Source organism: Schistocerca nitens, chromosome 8 (assembly GCF_023898315.1).
Source record: "Schistocerca nitens isolate TAMUIC-IGC-003100 chromosome 8, iqSchNite1.1, whole genome shotgun sequence".
Taxonomy (NCBI): Eukaryota; Metazoa; Arthropoda; class Insecta; order Orthoptera; family Acrididae; genus Schistocerca; species Schistocerca nitens.
The window spans coordinates 243,273,789-243,300,080 of record NC_064621.1 but is presented as its reverse complement, the minus strand read 5'-3'; the positions used below and the strand labels follow the sequence as shown (position 1 = coordinate 243,300,080).

Genomic DNA, 26,292 nt, shown 5'->3' with positions numbered 1-26,292 from the left:
ATCTGTTTAAGGGTCAACTAGAGACCTCCTTAGCCTCCCCCCCCCCAAAAAAAAAAATAAAAAGGTCTAGCCCAGGTTCACTGATGATATCTTCATGCCCTGGACTCAGGGCCAAGACACCCTTTCCACATTCCTTCACAACCTCAAAACCTTCTCTCTCATCCTCTTCACCTGGTCGGCCTCAACCCAGCATACCACCTTCTTGAATGTTAACCTCCTCCTCTCTGGTGGCTCCATCCACATTGAATCCACCAACAATCAATGGTATCTGTATTTCAACTACTGTCATCCCTTTCACACCAAAAAGTCACTCCCATACAGTCTGGCCACCCAGCAATGCTGAATTTGCAGTGACAAGAAGTCCCTTGCCCAATAAGCTGAAGGTCTCACCAAGGCCTTCGCAGACAGGCACTAATCCCCCCCCCCTCCTCCCCCCTGCCAACGTGGTCCACAGACAGATCTCCCATACCATTTCCCCTCACATCCACAATCCTCCCATGACCCTCAAGAACCAGCTGCAAAAGAGTTCCTCCTTTGTCACCCAGTACCACCTCACACTGGAACAACTGAACCATATTTCTTGTCAGAGCTTTGATTACCTGTCACCGTGCCCTGAAATGGGGGACATTCTACCCAAGATCCTTCCCACCCCTCCTAAAGGGGTGTTCCATCTCACACCCAATCTCCTCAACATCTAAATCCATCCCTATGCCACTCCCAATGCCTTACCTCAGGGAAGAGCCACGTGCAAGACCTACCCACACAGTACTTCATATTGCAGTCCTGTCACAGGCTTATACTACCCTATCAGAGGCCGGGCTACCTGTGAGAACAGCCATCCCATATACCAGCTCTGCTGCAATCATTACACAGCTTTTTATATTGGTATGACTACTAACCGGCTGTCCACGAGGATGAACAGCAACTATCAGACTACGGGCCAGAGAGAACACACCATGCTTGATTTTAATGGCTGCTTCACAACTCAGGCCATCTGGATCCTCCCCTCCACCTCTCACTTTTATGAATTGTGCAGAATAGGAGTTATCCTTACAACACATTCTCTGCTTCTGAAATTATACCGGCCTCTACTTATGGTAACCTACCACCCCACACCCTCCACCCAACAGTTTCCACACCCTCTGTCCTATCACCTCCTCCATATTCACGTTTCCTCATTCTCATCGTGTGCTGTCTCTTTGAATGCACCTGCCATTCTTCCTCCTAACCTGTTCCTCTCCTTTTCCACTTCCTCCTCCTTCCCCATCTCTCTGCCCCACGGTTTCTCAGTGCAGTTTTGTCATGCCTCTATCTAGACCCTGCATCCTCCACCAGGCAGCACTCTTCTCTCCCCCAGTCCATACCCTACTATCCATTTCCCTTCCATCTCCCCTCCAGACTGCTGCTTTCTTTCACATTGCATTCTGGTTCGAGCTGCTGATCATGATGGTCTTGTGTGCCTGAGGTGTGCTTGCTTGGATGGATGGATATGTGTGTATTTTTTTTCTGAAGATGGGTTTGGTCGAAAGCCAAATGTGTAACAGTTAACTATCTTTTTGTTGTCCCTGTCCACAACTTGATGTGCCATCTTTATAGTGCGTAAAATATATTCCTTCCTTATTTTGTTGATGTTACAACATAAATCTCATCAATGACTGGGCCAAATTATCACAGGACTTATTTAGCATTCAATGAATAGAATGATCCATGAATGGATATTGAGATCTTCCTGGTAGAAAATATATTCTTATCAGCATTTGTATGATGATTACCACAAGTAGTGCTGGAGGTGCATGTAGGCTGTGCAATTAACAAACTAGAAATGTCTCAGAACGTTTTGGATCAGATTGAATGAATAAAAAATCGCAAGGTCAACAGCAAGAAGAAGTGTGTGTTAGCTTCAGAAGAGAGAACTATGTAGAGTCTCCAGTATGAAGAAATAGAAAACAACAGAACAGGTGGCCTAGGTTTCAACGTGGGTGCAGTTGGAGTACCCTTTCCATGGAGGCATGTGACAATCTTACATGTTCCAATATGAAGCTGCCATGGGAGTTGGAAGCATATGACACTGGAATGGAGATTATAGTGAAGATGTTGCTATGGAGGATACATGACAGAGAGGAAACCAGAAAACCATATAGATTTCCAGGCAGAGCATGCCCTGAAATTGAAGTAACAGGAACATATCAAGTATGGCTAATCAAGAGAGAGGAGCTAAACTGATAACAACACGAACTAGTGATAGAATCACAAATAATGGGAAAGGAATATATAGTATCAGAGTTTGAAATAAATATAAGTGTGTTGACTAGAAGATAGTTGCTCTATCCTGGTAGTTAATTCTGTGCAGTTTCTACAAAGTTACAAAACAAGGTTCTCAAAGGAATGATCAGGTATGAAGCCTCCCAGTGAGCAGACTGGAGACAGTAAAAGTTATGGGAACAAGAAAGCTGAGGCAATGACAAGTTATACTGCACATGAAAATAATAGAAGACGAGTAATGAAACAGTATCCTTCATGGAACTGGGTTTAACGATCAGTTGCATGTTGAGAATGGTTTCATTAGAAAAAAATAGGATAGAAATATATCTTGGAAGAAGAAGGATTCTTATCAAAAGAGATCACTGCTTGTTGGAGGTGAAATGGAACATTTTAATTTATGAGCTTAGGATGTATTAAAAAAGTACAGGTCATATTATTATCATTCACATAACAGGTAAAATAATGAAAATAATTCAGGGGTGTGGCAATTACGCTATTTTTTTTTACATTTGTCCATTTACTGTACATGGTTTTGCATGTTTATTAGTATAGTGTGTGACTCAAATTACTCATCACAGTTTTACTATTTCTGCTGACAAGAACATAATTTATAGATTTGAATATCTTTTGATGCAATATTATACTGTTATTTTCAGTTCATGAAATCAACGAATGGAAATGAAATAACCTTCTGTGCGGAAGTGGCAGTGAGTGCGGGATGAGGTGGATGGTTGGAAGGGTGAGAGGGGAGGATGTAGAATATGGTGTGCTCTTATAGGATAGATGAAAGTGATATACAGCTCAGGGGGAGAATGGAAGTGATTGAGAAACGTACATGTATTTATGTATGTATAAGTGAGAATGGAATTGTGTTTATTCACTCTTGTAAGTCACTTGTTATCAGACGTCATTATTGAGTATAGAAAGTGTTCTATTATTTCCACTGTCATCAGCATGTTAGTGAACTGGAAAACTTGTTGCCTCTGTAGTTCTATTACCACTAGTATGTTATGTTTTGTACCTAAGGATGGCCGATTGTGAAATTGATGTCTTGTAAGTTGCATTCACGGTCATGAAGATAAGCTGCCACTGCTTATGTGTGATGTACACTTAGATATAGTAGTGACATGTGTTCACCTTTATGACAGTGAACAAAAGTTACCAGATATCACTTAGATCTCACACTCTACCATAAACCATCCTCACATACAATAACTAATGCACTAGAGCCAGTATAAATATATATGCAACGTCTTCTTCAATCCACTAACATGCTTAATGAACAGACAATGAATGAATAGACAGTGACTATAAATAATTTACGGATAAAAGAGACCACTCAATGAACAGCAGAAGCAAAGAGTCATCAACAGGCTCATACAGAAAGAAAACCTGCTAGCTTTCGGAATAGCTGGAGTACAAATACACACACACACACACACACACACACACACACACACACACACACACACACACCTTTGCCCCTACATTGTGCTGGCGAGACACAAAATGTCAGGATTGCATTTCGGCAGGTGGACCAGGGTGGGTGCTGTGGATACAGGTAAAGCGAATCAAGAGGCAGGAAGAGGGGATGGGAATAAGTAGCAAGTGGCTTGGAGGAGACTGCAGGTTTGCTGGCAAGGAATGTGGGCAGGAAAGGTGACAGGTGCACGGGCTAGGTCCCTGATAAACAGGTACTGGAGCTAGTGAGATGTGCCACATAATGAAGATCACAACAAGGAGGGAGAGAGTGACAGTACAGAGGAATGGGAAATGTTGGATAGAGGGTGTGGGAACAGTGAGTTAGCAGGGATCAAGGTCAGGAGGGTGACTGTAATAAACTACTTCTCACACTCAGTAACAATGTCAAAACTACAGACCCACAAGAATGAATAAACACACCCTCTCCTCTCTATGAGTTCCATTGTCCCCCATCAGCTACATCTAATCTACCCCGTCACATTACACTCTGTCCTATACCCTGGCCCTCCTTCCTCCCACCCTTAGCTGCACACCACCCCTACTCTAACTTCTTCACAGTAGGTTATTTCATTCCACTTAATTCGTGCTTACTCTAACTTCTCCACGGCAGATTATTTCATTCGACTTCATTCATATTGTGAACTACAAATATCAACATAATAGTTCTTTATAAGTAATGCAAACACATAAATTATATACCTTTCAACAGAAATAGTAAAACTGAGATGAGCCATTTGGATCATGAAGTATGCTAATGAGCATGCCAAATCATGTACAGTAAATACAAGAACATAAGTATAATCTTTAGACGGCATTACCCTATATTATTTTATTTTATTAGTTATTTCAATGATCCTTACTTCCTTAATGCATCCTAAACTCACAAATTAAAGTTTGTCATTTGAGCTATGTTGTGCAGCCATGAACATGTTACTTTGTTTGAAGTGTAACAGCATATGTGGAAGGTTTTCACCAAAGCAGATGATCTTTTTATGTTCAAATAAACTTAATTATTAGCAATGTTTTATTTATTTTATTTTATCTCATCCAAGATGTATTTTGCATAAAACTAAAACTTACATTGTTCACTTCATGCTGGATGACAAAAGAAAGTATGCATAACACTAAAAAAACATCAGCACAGTTCTTGAGAATGGACATCTTGCTTTGGCGATGGTCAACAACATGAACAAGTTTTAAAAAAAATGCATAACGTTGTGCTGTATGTAATAATGTTATTTATTTTGCTACCAGTTTTGGTTCTGAACATCATTAATGGCAGCTGTACAAAATCGGCTGCCACTGATGATTGTTCAGAACCGAAACCAATAGTAAAGTAAAATAATTTTATTACAGAGAGCAAGTGTTATGCATTTTTTAAAACTTGAGAATGGAGTTGTAGCATATGTAATACTCGCAAATCATTAACATAAACTCTGAGAATGGAGTTGTAGCTCTGAAACACACTGGGCTAAAACAAGAAAATAAAATATACTAATTGAAGGGTGCATATTAATAAAAAAAAATTATTCCTCACCTATATACAAGCCATAGTACAAGTGTACAGGTGAACTGCCGAGATACAGTGTATCGAGATTTTAAATGTGATTTCGATGATGGCCAAACATGTTAATGTCCATATTTTTCAAAATAAAAATGTAAATAGCGATCAAGGTGGACAATTACATTGACTAGTGATAACTATCATCGACTCCTACAATGTTTTTATGTAACTTATAGAAAGAACCTAACCTGCACGTTACAGACATGGACAGCTGTTGACAAAACATCTTATTAATGTAGATGACATTAAAAAAAAAAAGAATAAAAATGTAGTCTCCTGATGATGCGTTAGCATATGTGAGAGGTTGATGCAATATTGACATGAAGACATGTATAGATGGAAAGGGCACATTGCCTTCACTTCACATTGTTATGTTAATTATGACAAATTATGAAGGATTTTTCATACTAATTATCAAGAGTTTGGGTATTTTGAAAAATCCTTTTGAGGGAATGTGAAGATGTGTTTTAGGCATATTTTAACTTAATTTTGATTGTGCTGGTAGGGCTGTATTGTATATATAGAGAGATCTTAAAAGGAGCCAACTGCATTACTGTGTGAAAGTTTTGTTTATGTGCAGCATAACCCACATCAGATTGTGAAGTAATAGTTTACGCATGACCTCTTTGTTGACACAAAGTGTAAAGGAGGTTTGGTCAGTTATTTGAGATGAAAATGTCAAAAGTAAAACAACATATAGTGAACTTGTAAACCTTATCTTATTCTGTATTACATTGGCCCAGCCTTCTCACAAAAGTTAGCATTGATTACTGCTTACTGGCAAGTTTACACAAATGAAATCATTGACTCAAGACTGGGTTTTGAAAACTACAAAACAAACAAAAAGTTCTGTTGACAACTAGTGAACAAGACAGCAAATGGGAACTAATTAATACATAAGTGCAAGGATGAGAGCACACAACTCCTTGGTATGATAGTGAATCTGACATTAACTTATATATGCATTGCAGGATGATAAGCAGCAAGAGTAAAGCACTCAGGTATGGCTCAAAATGGTGTAGATTTTTTGTTTTTCAGACAACATGGTATGCTATCAGTTATCTGCTCTATCACAACACATTTAATATGCCCAGAAGAAACTGTAATCAAACTGGCATGAGAAAGATATATAGTTCCATCATGGAAAACTTGCGTAAGTTGTAAGCTGAAGAATTAATTTCATTTAAGGGTGTCCAAGGCATTTTTTACATGTTTGAGAAATAAAACAAAACTAAGAGCTGAAATCCCTTCCTGGAAGCAAGTCCATAGACAGAGTGATAATCTTTCAACCTATGTATTCCACAAATGACATGTAGAGAAAGAAATTGTATAATCTTATGCAATCATAGAAAATGTTTCCTTTTTAATATTATTTATTTGAACAAAATAACCAAATAATATTTGTTTCTGGAGTAAACAGTGCTTGAGGTAATAAATGTGTGAAGGGAGGAATGAGATTCAATTCCAAAATACTTTTATACAGACTACTACAAAACATTCACAATTTGTAAGTTTCCTAAACTGCACAGAACTGTTTTATCAATTGTAAGAATATACACAATTTTAAATATTGCATCTCAAAAAAAGTCTGACAAAAAATTCTAATCTGAACTTCAACATACAAGAAATTTAGTTTCATGAAGGAAGCTTACAAGCTTGCTACTCTCTTCAAATTCAATGGCAACAAAAAGCACAAATATATAATAGTTATGTTTCCAACTGGCTATGAATTTGTGTTTGATGCTACTGAATGGGATCTAATCTATAAAATTACTATATCTAACTCTAATTCTAAATCTATCAATAATTCACATCAATGGTGCAAAATGGAAACTGCCATTTGAAGAATTATTCTATCTATAATTTAATCAACTTTGACATTGTACAAAATTTTTATATATGATTACTTGTATAATTATTCAACATATCAATTTATAAATGGCAGTTTGCAGTCATTGATGTAAATAATTATTATCTAGCAATAAACCCAATCTCTCAGTCACTACTCACGCTAAAGCTATTACTACGAAGTCCAGCCAGTTCCATGCATCTCTAAGGTACGTAAATGGCTGAAGTATGAACCCTCTTGCCATCACCTTTACGGCTGATTCAAATGTGTAGATGCCAGTAAAAATTACTCTGAAAGAGAAGTGTTTGCAGTTAGGTCTACACTAACTACAATACAGTCACTCAACAACAAACACAAGTACAAGAAGACCTCTGACAGAGAGAGACAGGCAAGCAAGTTTTGAATCTGCTTTTGAGATTCCTCCTGACATTATAAAGCACAAACATGCTAATAAAACTAAAACTCTGCATGAGAAAGAACCATTTCCTCTATGGTAACAAAATTAGTTCTGAAATGACTCCATTCAAAAATATTTTTAATTGGCTGATTTAATGAGATTATATAATTACAACTGCCTCTGATTAAATGAGATGGTAAGAGAAATTTGTTTAATAAAATCAAATCATATATGTTCTATTAACCATTTATTTAATGTACATTGTTACTTCTGTAGGTCCCCACCCTCGATTCTAATGTCAACTACAGCCAGGTTCAACTACATGTAAATAAATGTTGGACTTTTTCTTTGTAATCTACACATCAAGTAACATATTGTCTAGCTTGTTATTACAGAAGATATGTGTTTCTGTTTCAGTTACTGCTGTTCATAATAACAATTTGAATTTCTGTGAAATAGTCAGTAGTGAAATAGAGAAGGCATTACTCTTTTTTTTAATGTCCTGAAATATGTAACCAACCATAGCACTTATTACTTAGGTTTCCTCATTCTATAGGAATACATATGGTTTTACATCAAGGCCATATTATTGTGACATTTACCACTTTTCATGCAACAGACATCTGCCAAAGATTGTCACTAAATCAAAATCAATTAGGAAATACAATCCCCTAATGCATTTAACATGAATAACTTCTTAAAAGTGCCTCTGCCAATTAGATAAATTTGAATTTGATATGGACACATACAGAAGACAGCAAATAATGCATACTGTTTGACTAATAATAACTATGTACTTGTACAAATAATTTAGAAGGAAGAAAACAAATTCCGTTGTCGAGTTCTATTATTTTCTGGCTCAGGTACTCCAATTCATAACTGCAAAGAAATATTACATGTAATGTAAAGTAAGTAGGCTGATTGTCCCCACAAAATAATCTAAATAACATTTTAAAATATGTTACTACTTTTAAGATGAAGTTATTAGTAATGAGATATATCAGTTAATATTTTCCTTTATTACAATGAACACTTAAAACTATTTTTAGTTTAGTGATGTAGAAATTGTGTCACATAAGGAACTAAAAAACCTTCTATCTGGAGTACTGTATAGATACTGACTTTATAAGATTCCTTTCTAAAATTATTTGTTGTCTTGGACCGTTCAATTAGGGAAGAATTCTCAAACTGAATTAGTAAAGCTCAGACAGATGAGATCTAACTCTTTTAAAATAACTTTCATCTTAACACTATCCCATAAAATTCTGTATCAGCTCACACTTTTATAGATATACAAAATAAATAAATGAATAGGGTGCTTTTCCATGTGCTGCAAAAATTGCTGTTATTGACAACAGACTACTCTGTTGGGTGAGAAATTTATTATTTGGTAAAAGTACTCTCCAATGCATTTTGTACATCTCAGTACTACTGCATAACTAAAATATACTTCTGAGTGATTATACTTCATGTAAGGTTCCTATGAAACAAAGCATGCTTGTTTCCATACTGGTTGCTGTATTCTGTATAGCTTTGAAAATGAAAAGTGCAGATACTCAGCACATTTTATTGAAGTATTCGGAAAGAAAGTCAGCATGTACAGGGACTTTTAAAGAAATACACATTGTTTGCCCATGATAAGCTGACCCTTTTTATTGCTGACATCAACAGTGGAGAAAATTGGCACTAGTTGGAAGACATTCATATGTCCCAAGCACTAATATTTCCACATGTGCCACCTCTGCTTTCATATAACCACAAAGCATGACCAACACTGCAGGAATCAGTTTGTGCAATCCTCCCCTCACCTCACTTCTCCGTGTAGTGGTCCTAATGCAGAGACAAGTCATCCTAATGCAGAGGCAAGTCATGTTTCTTGCCATTCTCGACAACCACCACATAAAGGGTCAACAAAATGTGGTCAAACAATATGTATGAATCTGGCTAAACAACTGTGTACATAAGAACAGTTTACTGCATTCTATTGAGGGACTTTCAGTTCTTCTGCTATACTTGCTCACATGATTTTTATTTGAAAGCTTTCATGGAGATAAATATGAACCATGGACCTTGCCGTTGGTGGGGAGGCTTGCGTGCCTCAATGATACAGATAGCCGTACCGTAGGTGCAACCACAATGGAGGGGTATCTGCTGAGAGGCCAGACAAACATGTGGTTCCTGAAGAAGGGCAGCAACCTTTTCAGTAGTTGCAGGAGCAACAGTGTGGATGATTGACTGATCTGGCCCTGTAACACTAACCAAAACAGCCTTGCTGTTGTGGTACTGCGAACAACTGAAAGCAAGGGGAAACTACAGCCGAAATTTTTCCCGAGGGCATGCAGCTTTACTGTATGATTAAAGGATGATGGGGTCCTCTTGGGTAAAATATTACGGAGGTCAAATAGTCCCCCATTCGGATCTCCGGGCAGGGACTACTCAAGAGGACGTCGTTATCAAGAGAAGGAAAACTGGCGTTCTACAGATCGGAGCGTGGAATGTCAGATCCCTTAATCAGGCAGGTAGGTTAGAAAATTTAAAAAGGGAACTGGATAAGTTAAAGTTAGATATAGTGGGAATCAGTGAAGTTCGGTGGCAGGAAGAACAAGACTTCTGGTCAGGTGAATACAGGGTTATAAACACAAAAGCAAATATGGGTAATGCAGGAGTAGGTTTAATAATGAATAGGAAAATAGGAGTGCAGGTAAGCTACTACAAACAGCATAGTGAACGCATTATTGTGGCCAAGATAGACACGAAGCCCACACCTACTACAGTAGTACAAGTTTATATGCCAACTAGCTCTACAGACGATGAAGAAATTGATGAAATGTATGATGAGATAAAACAACTTATTCAGGTAGTGAAGGGAGACGAAAATTTAATAGTCATGCGTGACTGGAACTAGGTAGTAGGAAAAGGAAGAGAAGGAAACACAGTGGGCGAATATGGATTGGGGCTAAGAAATGAAAGAGGAAGCCGCCTGGAAGAATTTTGCACAGAGCATAACTTAATAATAGCTAACACTTGGTTCAAGAATCATAAAAGAAGGTTGTATACATGGAAGAATCCTGGAGATACCAGAAGGTATCAGATAGATTATATAATGGTAAGACAGAGATTTAGGAACCAAATTTTAAATTGTAAGAAATTTCCGGGGGCAGATGTGGACTCTGACCGCAATCTATTGGTTATGAACTGTAGATTAAAACAGAAGAAACTGCAAAAAGGTGGGAATTTAAGGAGATGGGAGCTGGATAAACTGAAAGAACCAGAGGTTGTACAGAGTTTCAGGGAGAGCATAAGGGAACAACTGACAGGAATGGGGGAAAGAAAGACAGTAGAAGAAGAATGGGTAGCTTTGAGGAATGAAATAGTGAAAGCAGCAGAGGATCAAGTAGGTAAAAAGACGAGGGCTAGTAGAAATCCTAGGGTAACAGAAGAGATACTGAATTTAATTGATGAAAGGAGAAAATACAAAAATGCAATAAGTGAAGCAGGCAAAAAGGAATACAAACGTCTCAAAAATGAGATCGACAGGAAGTGCAAAATGGCTAAGCAGGGATGGCTAGAGGACAAATGTAAGGATGTAGAGGCTTATCTCCCAAGGGGTAAGATAGATACTGCCTACAGGAAAATTAAAGAGACCTTTGAAGAAAATTGCATGAATATCAAGAGCTCAGATGGAAACCCAGTTCTAAGCAAAGAAGGGAAAGGAGAAAGGTGGAAGGAGTATATAGAGGGTCCATGCAGGGGCGATGTTCTTGAGGACAATATTATGGAAATGGAAGAGGAGGTAGATGAAGATGAAATGGGAGATACAATACTGCGTGAAGAGTTTGACAGAGCACTGAAAGACCTAAGTCGAAACAAGGTCCCGGGAGTAGACAACATTCCATTAGAACTACTGACAGCCTTGGGAGAGCCAGTCCTGACAAAACTCTACCATCTGGTGAGCAAGATGTATGAGACAGGCAAAATACCCCCAGACTTCAAGAAGAATGTAATAATTCCAATCCCAAAGAAAGCAGGTGTTGACAGATGTGAAAGTTACCGAACTATCAGTTTAAAAAGTCACAGCTGCAAAATACTAAAGCGAATTCTTTACAGACGAATGGAAAATCTGATAGAAGTTGACCTTGGGAAGATCAGTTTGAATTCCGTAGAAATGTTGGAACACGTGAGGCAATACTGACCCTACGACTTATCTTAGAAAAAAGATTAAGGAAAGGCAAACCTACGTTTCTAGCATTTGTAGACTTAGAGAAAGCTTTTGACAATGTTGGCTGGAATACTCTATTTCAAATTCTGAAGGTGGCAGGCAGGGGTAAAATGCAGGGAGCGAAAGGCTATTTACAATTTGTACAGAAACCAGATGGCAGTTATAAGAGTCGAGGGACATGAAAGGGAAGCAGTGGTTGGGAAGGGAGTAAGACAGGGTTGTAGCCTCTCCCCGATACTATTCAATCTGTATATTGAGCAAGCAGTAAAGGAAACAAAAGAAAAGTTTGGAGTAGGTATTAAAATCCATGGAGAAGAAATAAAAACTTTGAGGTTTGCCAATTACATTGTAATTCTGTCAGAGATAGCAAAGGACTTGGAACAGCAGTTGAACGGAATGGACAGTATCTTGAAAGGAGGGTATAAGATGAGCATCAACTAAAGCAAAACGAGGATAATGGAATGTAGTCGAATTAAATCGGGTGATGCTGAGGGAATTAGATTAGGAAGTGAGACACTTAAAGTAGTAAAGTAGTTTTGTTATTTGGGGAGCTAAATAACTGATGATGGTCGAAGTAGAGAGGATATAAAATGTAGACTGGCAATGGCAAGGAAAGCGTTTCTGAAGAAGAGAAATTTATTAACATCGAGTATTGATTTAAGTGTCAGGAAGTCGTTTCTAAAAGTATTTGTATGGAGTGTAGCCATGTATGGAAGCGAAACATGGACGATAAATAGTTTAGATAAGAAGAGAATAGAAGGTTTCGAAATGTGGTGCTACAGAAGAATGCTGAAGATTAGATGGGTAGATCACATAACTAATGATGAGGTATTGAATAGAATTGGGGAGAAGAGGAGTTTGTGGCACAACTTGACTAGAAGAAGGGATCCGTTGGTAGGACATGTTCTGAGGCATCAAGGGATCACCAATTTGGTACTGGAGGGCAGCGTGGAGGGTAAAAATCGTAGAGGAAGACTAAGAGATGAATACACTAAGCAGATTCAGAAGGATGTAGGCTGCAGTAGGTACCGGGAGATGAAGAAGCTTGCACAGGATCGCGTAGCATGGAGAGCTGCATCAAACTAGTCTCAGGACTGAAGACCCCAACAACAGCAACAAATAAAAATGCAAAACAAATGAGACACGGCAGCTCTTCATAGAGCCTATTCAAGTGTAAAAGCCAATTTTCCTTGGTAATAAATATTTCTCATTACAGTGTCTATTGCAGACAAACTGCCATGTACCCCTTGATCAATGAGATACATACCTATTTCAGTTGTGCAAATTCTCAGACATACACCTTTTTGAACATATATCTAGGAACTTTTAGACACAATATATTCATTATTATCAATTTTTAACCACCCAAAAATATGTCTATGATATTTCAGCTTCTAAATTTACCGAATATGGTACATTTTAGATACCATTTGGAGTGGGACCATCTGAAAGTGCTACAGTGGAGCCGACAAAAAGGTCATAAACATCAGTGATTATAAACAGTATAAATTAATGTATAAGTGATTACCACTCATCTTCTACCAAACAATTTGGCACAGTGTTTTAAGACATTGGATGTAGATATGGGATGACAATAGATCAAATTACTATTCAATCACCCACATTTAGTTTTCCACATTTTCCCTAAATCATGAGCACAAATGGCAGGATGACATGGTGAATATCTTTCCACAATATGAGCATGTGCTCATCTCTAGTAAATCATCAGTACTATCATAAGCACTAATCTTCCCTTCACCCTTATTGTTTTGTACTGAATAAGTAATATTTTGTTAATACTTTTACAGGAGATAATTCTTTTAAAAAATTAATGCAACAAATAGGAATGAAGGGAAATACCTTGGAATATTTCTTTTCTCCATGACTATCTTTAAAATACTACTTTCTGTATTTGTGTATTACACATGCTGGTATAAAATTTTAGTAACATGGCTGCTCAAACTATCAAAATAAATATTGAAACTAGTAAGTTTCCAAATTCAGGTGAATACCTGACAAGAGATTAATCAAATACGCAGTTTATAATGAACATAAAGATCTTCCAGAAACAATAATAGATGAGTGGTATAAACCATCTGAGGTATAAGGAGAGGAAAGATGGCTAAAGATGATTATGTTTCAATAGAAATGGGAGGCAACAGAATTAGGAAGCAAAGTAATACAAAGTGCTCAAAATTGCTTACAGCTTACTTGTGAACAAATACAATTCCCAAATACTAAACAAGTTATGATTATTCTATGTCACAAAAAAAAGAAGAAAGACAAAGAATAAAAGCATTATTAGCAAACAAAATGTGAACAGCACTAAAATGAGTAATCAGTAAGACAGCACAGTGAAGGCTAGTTTACTAAACTTGGTCTTCGGTGTGAAGACTATAATATGTTTCCCCTTATCAGTCATTTCATGAACTTCAAAATGGCGTGTATTGAGATCAGTGGCTGGAGAACAGAAAATCAACAAATATCACTAGATAGTGGTACTGCATCTGGACCTAATGAGATACGTGTAGTATTCTACACAGATTAAGATATGCTCCACTTATAGCAATAATTTATCATTATGCTGTTGAAGTAATGTAGGTACCAAGTGATTTTTCTTTTTTAAGGGGGGAGAGGGAGGTCGGTAAGGGGGAATTCACACTTTTTGGTCTATATCACTGATGTCAATGTGTTGCAGAATTATGGAATCTGTATTAAGGCCACACATTAATGAATGCATCCAGAGCACCAAAGACAATTGGACTCAAATGAATGCCAACTTTCTTGACTTCAGGAAGGCATTTGATATGTTTCTTCACAGTTTAGTGCATAAAATAAGAGATATTATACCAGATTTGTGACTGGACTCAGGTCATTCTAGCACACAGAACTCAACATGGCATTCTTAACAGTATGAAAATGACAGATGCAAAAGAAGCTTTGGGAATATCCCAATGGAGTGTTGTAGGGCCATTAGTTTTTACAATATGTGTAAATGATCAAGTGTTTCATGTCAGGAGCTCTGTGAGGTTGATCAAGGACAATTCTGTTGTCCCAGAAAGTAGGCAACATCATAAGACTGTAGTAAATATTCAGGAAGGTCTGTATTGTATCACCAATTGGTGCAGGGACTGGCATTGACCTTGAATGTAAATAAATGTAATGTACTGCATATAATAACGCAAAGAGATCCATTATTGTTCAATTATAGTGTTGGTGAGAAGTCACTGGAAACAGTAACAACCTGAAAATATTCATGATTAAACATCTGGAGTTATCTAAAATGGAATAACCACAAAAAACTAGGGCAGGAAAAGCAGATGCCAGCCTTAAATTTAATGGAAGAGTCTTAAGCAAATACTCTTCATTCATAAAAGAAGTGGGTTACAAAACAGTTATCCAATCAATCACTCGGACCCTTACCTAGCTGGATTAACGGGAGAGATAGGGAAGACGCAAAGAAGAGTGGTGTTTTTCAGCACAAGTTTGTTAAGGAAGAGCTAGAGCACTATAGAAATGCTAAAATCATTCCAGTATCAGTCTATAAAAGAAAGAAATTATAGATGAAAGAAAGATTTATCAGTAAAATTCTGAGAGTATACATTCTATGGAAAGTCAGGCAACATATTTCTTTCTCTGAAATACTTCTCATGAAATGACTACAAAAAGAAAATCAGAAAAATTAGAGCTCATACAGATGCTTATATACAATTATTCTTCCAAAGCATCACTCACAAATGGAACAAGGACGGCAGGAATTGATAGTGGTAACAGAACTATTCACCCCCACACACTGGAATATAACTTGTGGAGTACAGATAGAAAAAAATTGCCTTTAATCAGACATGAGAACAAGCTGTCTCTAAAAGCAGGTACACCATGAACCACTTGCAAGCTTACAGAATCAGGAAATGAGTAGGAATTAAAACAGATGGGACAATCAGTTAGCACAAATTTGAAGGAATATATTGTTCCTAACTGACAGTAACCCATCATCATTGAAGTCCCACTTACATACTGAGAGCTATGTCATTAAAGATATAGTTGAAACATTGTACAGTCTATAAAACACTGATAAGGGCATTGTATGGACATTTTGAAAGAAACTGAAATTTATAATTCGTTCAATAAACTCCTGGATAAGATATTAAATTAACAGAGTTACAGAATAGACAGTTTTTTGACAAATTATGTATGGCATTGAAAACAATTACAACAGTTAATATGGTTCTTTCAATTGTCTTTGGAGTGGACACCCATCCGTCCCACCATCTAAAAAAAAAAAAAAAACCTGGAGTGCCACTTTCTGTCATGTTTAATGTCCGTTTGCTGGCTATTTACTTCACATACACATGATAAAAATTTGCACACTCCCCAATCCTTTTGAATGTTTTTAGAGCTTCACATGCCACTGACAGAATTGCATTTTTACTTATGAGATACTCTCCATAAATCTTTTAAGTTACCGTATTTACTCGAATCTAAGCCGCACTCGAATCTAAGCCGCACCTGAAAAATGAGACTTGAAAATAAGGAAAAAAAATTTTCCCGAATCTAAGTCGCACCTGAAATTTGAGACTCGAAATTCAAGGGGAGAGAAAAGTTTTAGGCCGCATCTCCAAATCGAAACAAAGTTGGTCCATTGTAATATGAAACACAATTTAGGTTGAATGAATGATGATACAGCTACAGTAGTTTGGTTCGAATCGTAACCTTAGCAGTTAAGCTTTACCAGGTACCCATTGCTATGCATCGGGCGCTCCGTCCCTATTTATACGGGTACCATTCCTTTTTCACGTGCTTCGTCTGGTTTGAACTGATTGCTTATTTTGCTTTGATCTGATAAGCGCTGTTTTCTTTGTTATAGGTGTTAACATCACTCTAAGCTCAAAATGCATTACTGTACTGTGTCATGCATTGTTTGTCGCATTCTGATAGTCCGTGTCTATGGCCTGTCGTCGTATGGCTTGCTTTTGTGCGCACTACCGCCGCTTTTTTTTTTTAAAAAAAAAAAAAAAAACACAGGAATCGTCTCATTAGCGAAACAATGGCAAGAGACTGCTATTTGTTGTTACTTACACTGCTGCTTTCTTTGATAATGAACAACAAGAACCAAATAATACACTGCGTATGATAGAAGATGTTCTGAACGAGAGTTTAGCAAAAATTTTTCTCCGTTTCAAAATCTTTGCAGGCGCCTCTTTAGTACATTACATTCTGCACAGAAATTAGAGTCATCTTAGATTTAAAAATCTAGTCAATTGCTGTGCTTCATTTCTGACTGTATCACTATTAGGCATAAGAATAATACGAATATAAACATGACATGATACGTATATTCTCCCGCGTTTGCTGTTGTCTCACTCTAGTTTCATAGTTAATTAGGCAGACAGGATTTAAATGAGATAGCAGCAAACACGAGACAATACATGGCAAAATGTTTATATTCATATTATTCTTATGGTGAAGAGAATATTGCATGTGATTCACAATTCATAGAAGTTCCTATTGGCAACCATCTCTTCTCACAGGTAGGAAAAAATTCAGAACGTAGAGTTGGCCATATTGACAAACATCGCAAACAGTCTTGCCAGTCGGATTTTCGCAGTACATTGAAATGCTGCTACATTCGAAGATGAACAATATGGAATTTGTATTTACTTCGTTGGATAATGTATAAAAATGCAGTGGTCGAAATGCAGGCTGGAGAAAAAAAAGCTCGTCTTCCACCTTCTTTTTAAATTTATTTACTGACACAGAGGATTTGGTGCCAGCATTTATCTTTGTGCCTACAAAGCATGCCTGTGTAGCGCTACATATATTCGATGGCAGAAGTTAGTTGTGGCGGCACCCACCAACATTTTTCAGAACTTCCGCTTGCTTTGCACTTGATTCTAAGCCGCAGGAGGTATTTTGGATTACAAAACCCAGAAAAAAAGTGCGGCTTAGATTTGAGGAAATACGGTAGTTATATTTGTCATTTTCGGAAATGTGGGACTTGCTTAATCCTGTATGAAGTTCTACCAGCAGTAAAAGAAACAGGTCAGTCCTATCAAGCATTGATAGCTGGCCTCTGGCAGCTAAGTAGGAAGTGAAAATTTGTGGGTGCTCACTGCCAAAACTGCTATGCCAGTTCACTGATTCATGATGCCATTTGTTTTGCCCCAGAGAGTGAGGCCTGTCACAAGGCACTGGTACAATATTGGTGGCTTTCCCTGATACCCTTGATTTGTTCCCCTAACTCATTCGTGTTGCAATCGGACATTGCTGTTTTCTGCCATGGTTTCCTGTCATGTCCTAGCTGTTTCTGTGTACACTCCTGGTGCTGTTTCCCACATCGACATGCCGTGTGTGCCACTTACCATGAACGAGGCCATGTGGCCATGGTCTGTTATAGCTCCCCACACAGCTGGGCCTCAGACGCAGGTGTGGAGTTCACAGAAGTGTTGCGCCTTTCCTTGGCCATGAGCTTGACATCCCCAGCAAGCTTTACATTGCACTATTGATTCAACAACAACCGTTCCATTTCCAGGTTGACACTAGGTCCTGTTCTCTCCTCCACAAATCATTGTCTGTTGAGTTATAGAAACCAGTCCATTCTTGTTCAAGGAGAGTTCATGACTGATGCTGAGTATCAACTTGTTATGTGGACAATCACTTTTCAGGCAGTAGACAGTGTGACATCAAAGATCATTTTTGGATTATTTTATTTTATATACACGTCAAGTTTTGTAGGACCAAATTGAGGAGCAAATCTCCAAGGTCATGGAACATGTCAGTACATAAAATCACAACATAAAAGTAATAACAGATATAAATAAAATGTTTATGAACCCGAAAAAAGCCAAGCCATAAGTTTAGTAAACACTATCAACAATACAACAAGAATCAGCTTAATTTTTCAAGGAACTCCTTGACAGAATAGGAGTGACCCATGAGGAAACTCTTTAGTGGATTACTGCTAAGATTTTTGAATTTTAGTGGTAGCTTATTGAAAATGGATGCAGCACTATACTGGACACCTTTCTGCACAAGAGTTAAGGAAGTTCAATCCAAATGCAGGTTTGATTTCTGCTGAGTATTAACTGAGTGAAAGCTGCTTATTCTTGGGTATAAGCTAATATTATTAACAAGAAATGACAGAAAGGAATATATATATATATATATTGAGAGGCCAATATCAAAATACCCAGACTCGCGAACAGGAGTCGAGAAGAGGTTCGTGAACTTACGTCACTTATTGCCCGAAACGCCTGTTTCTGAGCCAAAAATATCCTTTTACAATGGGAAGAGTTACCCCAATATATAATACCATATGACATAAGTGAATGAAACAAAGCAAAGTGGACTAATTTTTGTGTCGAACAATCACTCACTTCAGATACCATTCAAATAGTAAAAATTGCAGTATTAAGTCTTTGAACAAGATCCCGAACGTGGGCTTTCCATGACAGTTTACTATCTATCTGAATGTCTAGAAATTTGAACTGTCCAGTTTCATTAATCATATGTCCATTCTGTGAAATTAAAACATCAGGTTTTGTTGAATTGTGTTTTAGAAACTGTAAAAACTGAGTCTTACTGTGATTTAACATTAATTTATTTTCTACAAACTTTGAACTTAGGTCATGAACTGCACTATTTGAAACCGAGCCAGTGTTGCACACAACATCCTTTACTACCAAGCTAAGGTCATCAGCTAACAGAAATACTTTAGAGTTACCTGTAATACTAGAGGGCATATCATTTATATGAACAAGGAACAGGAGTGGCTCCAACACTGATCCTGGGGCACCTCCCACTTGACCTTACCCCACTCAGACCCCACATCCCAGCCATTCTCAACACTGTGAATGATGACCTTTTGCTGTCTGTTATTAAAATAAGAGGTGCACTAATTGCGAGCTACTCCCTGTATTCCATAATAGTCTAACTTCTGGAGCAATATTTTGTGATCTACGAAACCAAATGCCTTAGTTAAATCAAAAAACATCCCTAACGTCCAAAACCTTTTGTTTAATCCATACAGTACCTCCTAGAGAAAATAGAATGTAGCATTTTCAGTAGTTAAATGACTTCTAAAGCCGAATTGTACATTTGATAGCAATTATTGTTAAATACTGTACATATATCTGATTTATCAGTAAGAGAAATGTTTTTACTACGAACCGACTTTATACCGTCGACTGGACACTTCCTTCAGGAAGTGTGAATGGCCTGACTAGACACTTCCTTCACAACTGACCATATGGTTTTAATTTTATCCTGTGAATTAGCTATTCAATTTACATACCACATACTCTTTGCCTTCCTAACAACATTTTTAAGCACCTTACAGTACTGTTTGTAATGGACTACTGTAGCTTGATTGTGACTACTTCTAACATTTTGATATAATTCCCACTTTGTTCTACATGATATCCTTATCCCACTAGTCAGCCACCCAGGCTGCCTTTTACTGCTAGTACCCCTTTTAGAACGTTCTAATGGAAAGCAACTCTAGAAGTGCATGAGAAAAGTGTTAAGGAGAGCATTATATTTATCATCTATGTTGTCAGCACTATAAACATCCAGCCACTCTTGTTCCTTGACAAGGTTTGAAAAATTCTATACCGCTGTTGGATTAACTTTTCTACACAGTTTGTAATTACATGTGACATTTGTTTGCATACAAAAGTCTTTTAGTGTTAAAATTTGTGCATCATGGTCTGAAAGGCCATTCACACTTTTTCTAACAGAATGTGCATCTAGTAATGAAGAATGAATAAAAATATTGGCTATGGCTGTGCTACTGTTCCCTTGCACCCTAGTTGGAAAAAACACAATTTTCATCAGATCATATGAATTTAGCAGATTTACCAACATCCTTTTTCTTGTACCATCATATGCAAAATTTATATTGAAGTCACCACAAATAACTAATTTCTGGTACTTTCTATAAAGTGGATCAAGAACCCTCTCTAGCTTGAGTAGAGATGCTCTGAAGTCTGAGTTAGGGCACCTATAAACAACAACAATTAGAAGTTTAGTTTCACTAAATTCAACTGCCCCTTCACAACATTCAAATATCTATTCAGTGCAGTGCCGTGATATGTCTACGTACTCAAATGGAATACTGTTTTTTACATACATAGCCAATCCCCCACCCCACAAGGAACTCCTTGAAAAGCAGCCAGCTAATCTGTATCCTGATAAAGGAAATCTTTATGCATTCAAGGCCTTTGGGCTTCAAATTCAAGACAAGTCACATCTTGTTTCTGACTCCATTCTGTTTCAGGAACTAGAAGACCTCTGCCATGAGTTTTGTCCCTGTCTCCACCAGATTTGGGGACAGCAAGAGATTTTGTGGCAAACATCACCCTCAAACCGATGGCCATACTGAAATTTTGTTGTGCTTTACCCTGAGTTTGGCAGTAAAGGAGGAAATTCATAGGTCGCAGGCCCTGGGTACAATTTAACTGACACCTCTAGCCAATGGGCTATGCTATTGGCTGTCATTCACAAACATTCAGGGGCACTCGTTTGTGTGGAGATTCCAAATCCACCATTAATACTCAGTTGGTAGTGAATTCTTATCCAATTCTGCAGACTGACGAAATCCTTGTGAAATTGGAAAGTGGAATGTTTTTCAAAAATTGATTTGGCAGAGGCTTATCAACAGCTTCATCTGGATTCTGCTTCCCAACAGATTATGGTTATAAACATCTCATTATACACACTTGCTTTTCTGCATCGCAAGTGCCCCTACTATTTTTCAGCAACTCTTAAAAAGTCAATATGGGATGATTCCTGTTATGCAAACTGTCTAGATGACATTATCACCATAGGGTGCTCATGGCAGGAGCATCTTGACAATCTTCAGACTTTTCATTAAGCTCAGAGACGCAGGCCTTAAGTACAATCTGCGGAAGTCAAAGTTTTTTCAGGCACAAGTAGAATACATAGGCTGTCTTATTTCAAAAGATATTGTCTGTCCTACGCTGCATCATCTAGTAGCTATTTCCCACCTTCCTAAGCTGTGAAACCTGAAAGAACCAAAATATTTTTGGGAAAATTCAGTTACTATTCAAAATTTATTCCCTATTCGGTGGATACCATTCATCCCTTACACAACTTGTGGTAGAAAGGTGTTCCTTTTGTTTTGTCAGTGGACTGCAACAAGGTGTTCGCCCACATCCAGGCACTGCTAATGTCTTCCCTTTGTCTAGGTACCTTTACACTGGGTAAACAGCTGGTTCTTCCTACAGATGTGTCCCAATATGGACTTTCGGGTGGTTTTGTCTCACAGAGAAACAGACTGATCTGAACAACCTCTGGCATATGCTGTCCAAAGCAATTATTCACAAATAGAAAAGGAAGCATTGGCAATCATCTACATGATCCGCAAGTTCCATGTCAGTGGTGGGCTTTGTTTTTGTGTGTGTATCAGTATGAGATTCATTATTCTACCACTGATTAGCATGCCAATGCATGCCATGCAAATGTCACGCTTACCCATTGTTCTTGACCCAGAATTTGAGAAAACGGAAGCTGTGTGTTTCCAAGTCATTAACCATGTGTGTCAGGCATTGGATAGGCTACCAGTCACAGCAAAGTGCATAGAAAAAACCGCTCAACAAGATCGGGTGCACCATCAGGTGTCTCATTTTTTGTTTAAAGGTTGGTGCAAATGGCTCCCCAATAAGAACTTGGGCCCACTCTGGAGTTTTTTCCTTCTTTGTAATTGGCTGGTGGTGATTGATGCTCCTCCGTAGTATGGACATGGACAAAGTTGGTATTTTATCTGTTGGCCCAGTTCTGATTCAGTGATTGAGAAGCTTGTCCATTGGTGCAAACATTGTACCAGGCATCAGGCAGCACCCCCACAAATTATTGCGCTGTGCCCCACTCATTGTTAATCACCAAACAGCATCCACATCGATTTTGGGGGTCCTTTCTGTCATTCCATGTGGATAGTTGTGGTGTATGAACTGTAAAATTACCCATACATCCTATGCATGCGCTCCAACTCAGCTGAAGCTACTGTTTGAACTCTAACAAAGATTTTGGCGATCAAAGGATTGCCATGGACAATTGTCTACGATAACAGCCCACAGTTTGCCTTCGTGTTGTTCCAAATTTCTGCATCAGGAACAGTATTACTCACCTCATATCTGCACCATTTTATACCCAATCGAATGGTGAGGTGGAATGTGTGGTGAGTACATTCAAGATGTAACTGGCAAAGTGATGGACTAAACTGCTAATACGGCATTGCCTCTGTTCTTAAGCAGCTACAGGGCCACCTCACTGAACAGCAGCAGCCCACTGGAGGTTCTCCACACCTGATGACCCCAAATGCTGCTAACCTGCCCCATACTGCATCACAGCCTGTGATGCAGCTGTGCCCTTCACGATATGCTGTGGGCAATCCAGTCTTTGAGCGGTTAGGTTCACGAGAGGCACGGCCAGCAAATGTTCAATGTGGACGCCAGCAGGGAATTGCTTTCCTGTCATTGGAATCAACTATGCCCTCGATGGGGCAATGACCCACCACAGCTGCAGTGGACACTGTTGGAGGGACGTCATGCACGTGTCGTCCTCTCCCAGGAGCTGGGCTCCTTTCTGGGATGCACTGGCAGGCATCAACAACATCAAGATGGAGCCTCTACCCACCATGGACCCTCAACTGGTGTCTGACGGTGGCTGCCCAGATGCCGCCCACTCATTGCAGCACCGGATGGACATTCTCCTTTCATTGCTGCCGCTGTCTCTTGCCACCAGATGGCCCACCAAGCCCACATGTGCGACGTTATCACTGCAGGCAGCACACTGTGGTATGGGCCACTTCTGCCCATACACCTCACTGGGCTGGAGACAGCACAAGCTTGATGCCTCCTAGGATGGTGATGAGATGATGGAAGCCAATGCTGGAGCCATGCGGTTGTTGTTGCAACACTGCCATCACTACTGTCATTATTGTCATTGCGTCACTTGGGCAGGTAGGGTAGCTTCCTCACCCATGCTGGCCTTCTGCCAACAGTGATCCAGCCAGCATGGTCATCCTTTTTTGCTCACCAATCCCTTGGCACTGGCTCTGCAGAAGAGGAGAGGGATGTGGCCGTGTGCCCGAGCAATCTGTCACGCAGTGTTTGTATCCAACACCAGCGGTGATCAGGCGAAGCCTTCACACCACTGTTGCATGCAGCCAGCACCCCAGCCAGCAAATACAAACATGTTGGGTCACTGCCAGCAGGTCCTCACCCACTTGCACTTGCATGTCAATGCTTCCCTAACCTTGTCATTATTTGGTGTGCACCTATAAGCCAACATAATTTTTGTGTATTTAGTGGTTGTCAATAAATAGTGTAGATACAGCACTTTCTTCTGTACTAGTATAAACAAACAGTGCATTTATTTACATGGCTAGGATATAAGGATTTACTGATTTCACTGTATGTGTTAAAAACTTAACAACACAGTTTTGCTTGCTATAAAATGTATTCGCCAGTTGGGCAGATTTTTTTACAAAATATGTAAGTTTATGCTATAGTAAAGATTATCTCTGTTAATTATCTCAATTGTTTAATTTTTTAAATAATGGTTATACTGTAAGAGACAGTTGTGCTGTGCCATCAACAAGCATGGATAGTTACTCACAAGCCCACAGGCACATGCAATGCAGTAAAAGATATACTGTATTTCATGTACAACATATTTTTTTCACCTTACATCTACTGTTACTATTTTATCTTAATTATGTTTTCTATGGGCATGGTTATTTATGACATTTAACAAGTTTGTTTTGCCCACAACTGATTGCTAACATCAATTCTCCATGTTTGTCACATGCTGTAATTATGAGTACTTCACTTTACATTAAAGATGTGGACATATTTTCACACTTTTTTCTAATTACATAGTAAGATACTAAAGTTGAGATTTGACACTATATTACATCATTTCACAATATTATCTGAATATATAAATGTAAACAGCTTTTGCTCAGTTCATGAAAAATGTCTTAACATAGTGACACCAATTTATTTCCATAGTACATGTTTCACATAACTGTTACTACAATACAGAGATATTTATGAAACTGTATCGATAGCTGTAATATTATTCAACACCCCCCCCCCCCCCCCCCCCTCTGACTTACAGTTCAAAATTTCCCACACAAACTGCACAAGTTCATTGAGTGAGTGTATATAGTGTGTTTCATAGGAAATATTGCAAGGTTTATTTTCTTAGTGCTTCTGGCTAGATGTGACATTTAAACAATGTGGTAATACTTTTGTTCTCGTAAGCACTTTTATGTCATTCACCTTTATATTTTAGATGAGGACGTTTCATGAGTGTGCTTTGCACAAATATGCATGGCACACAATTTTTAAATTAATGCGGAGCACCTAGCCACATATATTACAAGAGGTAAACATTAAGTTTGTGTAATTGTACATCCAATGAAGTTACATGATTTGTGTTTAGCTGTTTTTTGCTACGGTGAGTTGCTACGTTTTCAGACACACTTGAAAATGGGTAATCCCTGAAACTGGTAGTGTGGGAAAATAATAATAATAATACCTTATACATAGTCTTGAAGGAAAATGTCATTCTTCAAATGGCTTTGCTTCTTTCTATAGGTTTTATTTACATTTGACTTCTTTCCTAGGAAAGTACTTTTCTCTCAGTGACTCAAGTATTTTCATAAGTTAACAATTTACTTGGCTAGGATATTCAGATTTTCTGACTTTGGTTTGCTTTGCTTCTTTTGATATGTTTTATTTATATTGTTTGATAGGAAAAATGGGTTTAGTAAATTTGGTTTATGTTCTCGGTGCATACTCATTAAATTTTGATTTCATTTTGGTTACATAAAAAAATGTCTAGACTCTTTCTGAATACACCAGAACAGATAAAGACTGAGGACTATGCAGTCTCGTGAAGATCGTGAGGCAAGACATGCTGCAGCTCGAGAACATCAGCCATTTTAACTATCGTATTTACTCGAATCTAAGCCGCACTTTTTTTCCGGCTTTTGTAATCCAAAAAACCGCCTGCGGCTTAGAATCGAGTGCAAAGCAAGCGGAAGTTCTGAAAAATGTTGGTAGGTGCCGCCACAACTAACTTCTGCTGTCGAATATATGTAGCGCTACACAGGCAAGCTTTGTAGGCACAGAGGTAAATACTGGCGACAAAATCTCTGCGTCAGTAAATAAATTAAAAAAAAAAGGTGGAAGTCCAGCTTTTTTTCTCCGCCCCGAGTTTCGACCACTACTACTGCATTTTCATACATTATATAACGAATTAAATACAAATTCTGTATTGTTCACCTTCGAATGTAGCAGAATTTCAATGTACTATGAAAATCCGACTGGCAAGACTGTTGCCAATAGGAACCTGATGAAATGTGAATCACATGCAGTATTCTCTTCACCATAAGTATAATACGAATAAAAACATTTTGCCATGTATTCTTTCGTGTTTGCTGCTATCTCATTTAAATCCTGTCTGCCTAATAAACTACTAAGCTAGAG

At 38.3% G+C, this 26,292-nt stretch overlaps 1 protein-coding gene across 1 annotated transcript in view; it reads right to left on the bottom strand.

The window, feature by feature from the left end:
* The window catches only part of LOC126199500 (sodium channel protein para-like), a 391,295-nt gene that overhangs the window by 280,324 nt on the left and 84,679 nt on the right, over positions 1-26,292 (bottom strand). Inside the window, exon 4 of the mRNA XM_049936423.1 lies at positions 7,319-7,447. Coding sequence (XP_049792380.1) covers positions 7,319-7,447 — 129 coding nt within the window. The remainder of the gene's footprint in view (positions 1-7,318; positions 7,448-26,292) is intronic.